General features: G+C 44.5%; 1 protein-coding gene and 1 long non-coding RNA gene across 2 annotated transcripts; both read left to right on the forward strand.

Moving 5' to 3' along the window:
- Positions 1-384: 384 nt before the first annotated feature.
- On the forward strand, positions 385-1,735 carry LOC139027049 (uncharacterized). The gene is made up of 3 exons (XR_011479079.1): positions 385-625; positions 773-823; positions 1,565-1,735. It is a non-coding gene; the product is annotated as an uncharacterized lncRNA (long non-coding RNA).
- Positions 1,736-2,181: 446 nt separating this feature from the next.
- On the forward strand, positions 2,182-4,161 carry LOC112079130 (neuropilin-2-like). Its single transcript, XM_024145163.2, has 2 exons — positions 2,182-2,239; positions 3,547-4,161. The coding sequence occupies exons 1-2, from the start codon at positions 2,230-2,232 to the stop codon at positions 3,849-3,851; spliced, it is 315 nt and encodes a 104-aa protein (XP_024000931.1). The 5' UTR covers positions 2,182-2,229; the 3' UTR covers positions 3,852-4,161.
- Positions 4,162-6,139: the final 1,978 nt, after the last annotated feature.

The raw sequence follows: 6,139 nt of genomic DNA on the forward strand, positions 1-6,139 counted from the left end.
TTAGGACCCCTATAATAAGATGTTAGGATGTTAGGACCCCTATAATAAGATGTTAGGATGTTAGGACCCCTATAATACAATGTTAGGATATTAGGACCCATATAATCATATTTTAGGAGGTTAGAACCCATATAATAAGCCCTACTGCTGAGCATGGAGAGGATATAGACGTTGAGTGATGAAGATTCTTACACTTTATGATCCGATTGACTGTTTTCTCTGTTTCTGTTTCCTTCTCATTGTTCTTAATCTATAAAAATAAAATAAATGACACCATGAAAAATTTAAGATGGTCATAGAATTCAAAGATAATCAAAACGACAAACTTGGTAATCAAGTAGTTGTTTGGTGATGATAGGAGCCATTTAAACAGTAACACTACTACCAGAGAATGGGTGCCATTTAAACAGTAACACTACTACCAGAGAATAGCGGGTGCCATTTAAACAGTAACACTACTACCAGAGAAATAGGTGCCATTTAAACAGTAACACTACTAACAGAGAATAGGGTGCCATTTAAACAGTAACACTACTACAGAGAATAGGGTGCCATTTAAACAGTAACACTACTACCAGAGAATAGGGTGCCATTTAAACTAGTAACACTACTACCAGAGAATAGGGTGCCATTTAAACAGTAACACTACTACAGAAGATAGGAGTCCATTAAACAAGTAACACTACTACAGAGAATAGGTGCCATTTAAACAGTAACACTACTACCAGAGAATAGGTGCCATTTAAACAGTAACACTACTACCAGAGAATAGGTGCCATTTAAACAGTAACACTACTACCAGAGAATAGGGTGCCATTAAACAGTAACACTAAACACCAGAGAATAGGTGCCATTCTAAACAGTGTTAACTATACTTTTATAACGAAACCCTAGCGGAGACCTATATTAAATAAGGACAGGTAACACTACTACCAGATGAAAAGTGGTCTAGACCATTTCAAACTACTACGACCAGTAAACTAGGCTTTAACAGTAAAACCCTCTTACCAAGCAAAGTAGAGGTGTCGCAATATTTAAACAGTCACGACACCAGAACCGGGCCTTAACATAACCATGAGACTAACCCAGAGAGTCCTGGTGATGTTAAACGAGTAACACTACTACATAGTGAAATTAGTTGTGCCATATTTATCAACAGTAACACTCTACCCTACGAACACCTGGGTGAGATAAAGCCAGTAACACACTACAGTAGAATAGAGTGCCCAAAACGGATTACAACTACCAGAGAATTTACTACGGTGCCATTACAGTTATAACGCTAGGTTTACGTAACACTACTACCAGAGAATAGTGGGCCATTCTTCTGTAAACAGCAACCTCTCGACTTACAAGGAGTAAATATGCGCGGTGCCTTTAAACAGTTACACTACTACCAGAGAAATAGCGATGTCCCATTTTAAACAGTAACACTACGGCACCAGAGAATAGGTACATCGTTACACATACTACTGACACCAGAATAGTTCCAAAACTACACTACTCAGAGAATAGGTGTCCATTTAAACAGTAACACTACACCAGAGCAATAGGTCCATTTCAGACGCACCTTTTGTTACTTACCGTGTGCACTTTGCTAAGTCTTCTTTGTGAATGTAAGGCCTTGACTTGACTGCGTGTCCTTTTAACTGTTTAACTGCATTACCCAGACTGCACCACAGCCTCTTTCAAAGACATAAGGAATGTATCTGTTGAATTTCACGGTCTTGGAAATAATATAATTATTATTTATTATTATTATTATTATTATTATTATTGTAAATAATATATTGTGCTATTGGAATATGCTAATAAAAGGGATATTTTTCTAAAAAATAATTGTCCTCCTAAAGTATTATCTGCTCTGATTTGGTTTATTATAAAAAAAATCATTTTTCAGATGGTCAAACACATAACGAAAGCTACTGTATATTTCTGGATGTCAAACCATGTTGAGTTATGTTCTTGGCCCCCATGTGAATGAATAGTCACGATACCAACTGACACGAGAAGCATCTCTAGAAGACGCCGTCATTTTGTCACGCCGTCCGTGTTGCTTCATCCATTTGTAGTTAGTATTAACTATTGGTTAATACTAACTGGTTAACTAACTACCAGTACAAAGTCTGGTCCCTTTTCTCACATCAACCTGTTTCAACCTGTTTCTTTCCTTCAGATTGGAGACCTATTGACTTTGGAAATGAACCCCTTTTCAACGGCAGGGAACGTATGAACGGAGGTAACATTTTACATTTTAGTCATTTAGCAGACGCTCTTATCCAGAGCGACTTACAGTAGAGTGCATACATTTTATTACATTTTTACATACTGAGACAAGGATATCCCTACCGGCCAAACCCTCCCTAACCCGGACGATGCTATGCCAATTGTGCGTCGCCCCACGGATCTCCCGGTTGCGGCCGGCTGCGACAGAGCCTGGGCGCGAACCCAGCCCAGCCTGGGCGCGAACCCAGAGACTCTGGTGGCGCAGCTAGCACTGCGATGCAGTGCCCTAGACCACTGCGCCACCCGGGAGATGGGTGGTAAGACACTAAAAGTCTTGCGGCGAAGACGATCTGATTATGTGAAGTAGCAGACAGTTGCTGTTGTGTTTAAGGAGGAGGCCCTGCGTCCTCGTGACCGTAGCGTACGTGTAGGTATGTACGGCAGGACCAAAGCGGGAAAGATAGGTAGGAGAAAGCCCGTGTAATGCTTCGTAAGGTTAGCAGTAAAACCCACTCTACGCTGGTGCAACGTTTGACTGTACTGTAGGTATATGAGTATATGAGTATACTGTAGGGTGTCCGCAAATATAATTAAAAGTTGACCCTATTCATCTATCAGTTTGAGATGATTGTACTGCAACACTGCATCCAAGTTACTTGACGTAGTCGTTTCAAAGAGCTGTCAGTCAAGGCGAGCTCATGAATATTAGCTCCCCGCCCACTCAGCAATGTATCAAACTTCCTGGTAGTTAGCCGTGAGAGAGGAAGTAATGTTCAGGACCTTTAACACTATTCTTGACAGAATTAAGTGGGAAAGCAAAGTTATGACAGTTAGTCTTTTCAATTGACAATCTGTTCTTCATTGAATTATATAAATGTTAAATAAAACAATACAAATAAAGTAATTGTGGGCAAAACTACATTGTACTCACCTGTACAGTATACATGCTACATATGAACTGGGTCACCTGTACAGTATACATGCTACATATGAACTGGGTCACCTGTACAGTATACATGCTACATATGAACAGTCCTTGGGTTCCCTGTTCAGTATACATGCTACATATGAACTGGGTCACCTGTACAGAATACATGCTACATATGAACTGGGTCACCTGTACAGTATACATGCTACATATGAACAGTCCTTGTACTCACCTGTACAGAATACATGCTACATATGAACTGTCATTGGGTTCCCTGTACAGTACAGTACTTTTCATTTGAACTGTTCTTGGGTTTCCTGTACAGGACAGTACTTTTCATATGAACAGCCTAGGTGTCAAAGGGTCATTCTGATGTTGTCTCCTATCTTCAGGGTTCCCGTTCCCAGAGTGGAGTACCCCTGGCCCGTCCATGGACCCTCCCGTGACACGTGTCTCTGAGAAGGACAACTCGTGGCTGTACACCCTGGATCCTATCCTGGTCACCATCATCGTCATGTCTTCCCTGGGCGTACTGCTGGGGGCGGTGTGTGGCGGCTTGCTGCTCTACTGCACCTGCTTCTACAGCGGCCTGTCGTCACGGAGCTCCACCACACTGGAGAACTACAACTTTGAGCTGTACGACGGGATCAAACACAAGGTGAAGATCAACCAGCAACGCTGCTGCTCCGAGGCCTAGGACGCTTTCCCCCACCGGGAGGCCTAGTCCTTCAAGCCCTTGGCTGTTCCAACCCAAAGACCGTTGCTTTTAATGCTTGATGACACCGACATACATACAGATACACCCCGCTATACCCCTTCCCCCCCCTCGGCCGTCTCTTCTCTGCCTGCAGGAGACGCCCTGATCAATCAAACTTGGAATGAACCACCTTTACCTGCCATGATGCCGCACGTACAGGCCAGTGGACCACAGTGTCTGGCTTGGACCTGAACTCCTCCTGTCAGTCTGGGCTTGGACCTGAACTCCTCCTGTCAGTCTGGGCTTGGACCTGAACTCCTACTGTCAGTATGGGCTTGGACCTGAACTCCTACTGTCAGTCTGGGCTTGGACCTGAACACTTACTGTCAGTCTGGGCTTGGACCTGAACTCCTTCGTGTCAGTCTGGGCTTGGACCTGAACTCCTCTGTCAGTCTGGCTTGGACCTGAACACTTACTGTCAGTCTGGGCTTTGGACCTGAACACTTACTGTCAGTCTGGGCTTGGACCTGAACTCCTTCTGTCAATCTGGGCTTGGACCTGAACACTTACTGTCAGTCTGGGCTTAGCCCTGAACACTTACTGTCAGTCTGGGCTTGACCTGAACACTTACTGTCAGTCTGGGCTTGGACCTGAACATTACTGTCAGTCTGGCTTGGCCCTGAACACTTACTGTCAGTCTGGGCTTGGACCTGAACACTTACTGTCAGTCTGGGCTTGGCCTGAACTCCCTTCTGTCAGTCTGGGCTGGACTCTAACTCCTACTGTCAGTCTGGGCTTGGTCCTGAACTCCTACTGTCAGTCTGGGCTTGACCTGAACTCCTACTGTCAGTCTGGGCTTGGACTCGAACTCCTACTGTCAGTCTGGGCTTGGACCTGAACTCCTTCTGTCAGTCTGGGCTTGGACCTGAACTCCTCCTGTCAGTCTGGGCTTGGACCTGAACTCCTACTGTCAGTCTGAGCTTGGACTCTAACTCCTTCTGTCAGTCTGGGCTTGAACCTGAACTCCTACTGTCAGTCTGGGCTTGGACCCAAACTCCTACTGCCAGTCTGGGCTTGGACCCAAACTCCTACTGTCAGTCTGGGCTTGGGCCTGAACTCCTACTGTCAGCTGGGCTTGGACCCAAACTCCTCTACTGTCAGGCTGGGCTTGGACCCGAACTCCTACTCCCAGTCTGGGCTTGGACCCGAACTCCTACTCTCATTCTGGGCTTGGACCCTAACTCCTACTCTCATTCTGGGCTTGGGCCCTAACTCCTACTCCCAGTCTGGGCTTGGACCCCAACTCCTACTCCCAGTCTCCTACTCCCAGTCTAAGACCAGACCTTTCTCTCAGAGCTGTTCTGCTGCCAGTGGACCATTCAGTGGGAGGGTTAGGGTTAGCTGAACTAGCTGTTCTGCTGCCAGTGGACCATTCAGTGGGAGGGTTAGGGTTAGCTGAACGAGCTGAACGAGCTGAACGAGCTGAACGAGCTGAACGATATCAGAACATATCAATCTAATGCCTATCCCCAAAAAAGATTCAACATAAAATGAAACTAGATTTGTAAAGAATTAAGACAATATTTTGTTTTTGGTTATGATGGAAGTTAGATAATGAGTTGACTTTTTGGCAGGGAGTTTTTAGAATGTTGATTCTAGCTTGTCAGACAGCTCCCGGCCTGCATTATGTGAAAACAGTGTCATAGACTATCGTGGACAGTTTTTAGGTTCAGTTTTAGGATCTTATTAGGATCAGCTTCAGTTTTATCGCCCCTATAGACATCTCGTTCTCGTGCCATTTTTAGACATTAATTTAGTGTCAACAGTCAACAACCACCTTCAGTTCAGCTTGTCTGTTACGGTGTTTGATGTGTTGTTATTGCAGGCTGTTTCCTGTCTGTAATAGAAGAAGACAACGGTGAAGGAAGAAGGAYCGTTTTATCTCATGACACATAATGGTCGTTAAGTTGCGTCCTCAAGAAGAAGTATTAGGATCGTCTTTTTTTTTGGTATTTTGATTTCTGACTGTCCGATGATCTATATCACATGGTGTGACGCTGTGTGAAACATGATTGTTATTGTGCAACCTATGGATTGCAGAGAGAGAGGAGATAGACAGAGAGATGTAGTTCACAGAGAGAGGATGGGAGACAGAGAGAGGGGGAGACAGAGAGAGGAGGGAGACAGAGATATAGTTTACAGAGAGAGTGGGAGACAGAGAGGAGGGAGACAGAGATATAGTTCACAGAGAGAGGATGGGAGACAGTGAGAGTAGGGAGACAGAGATA

The sequence above is a fragment of the Salvelinus sp. IW2-2015 genome, unplaced genomic scaffold (assembly GCF_002910315.2).
Source record: "Salvelinus sp. IW2-2015 unplaced genomic scaffold, ASM291031v2 Un_scaffold6985, whole genome shotgun sequence".
Lineage (NCBI taxonomy): Eukaryota > Metazoa > Chordata > Actinopteri > Salmoniformes > Salmonidae > Salvelinus > Salvelinus sp. IW2-2015.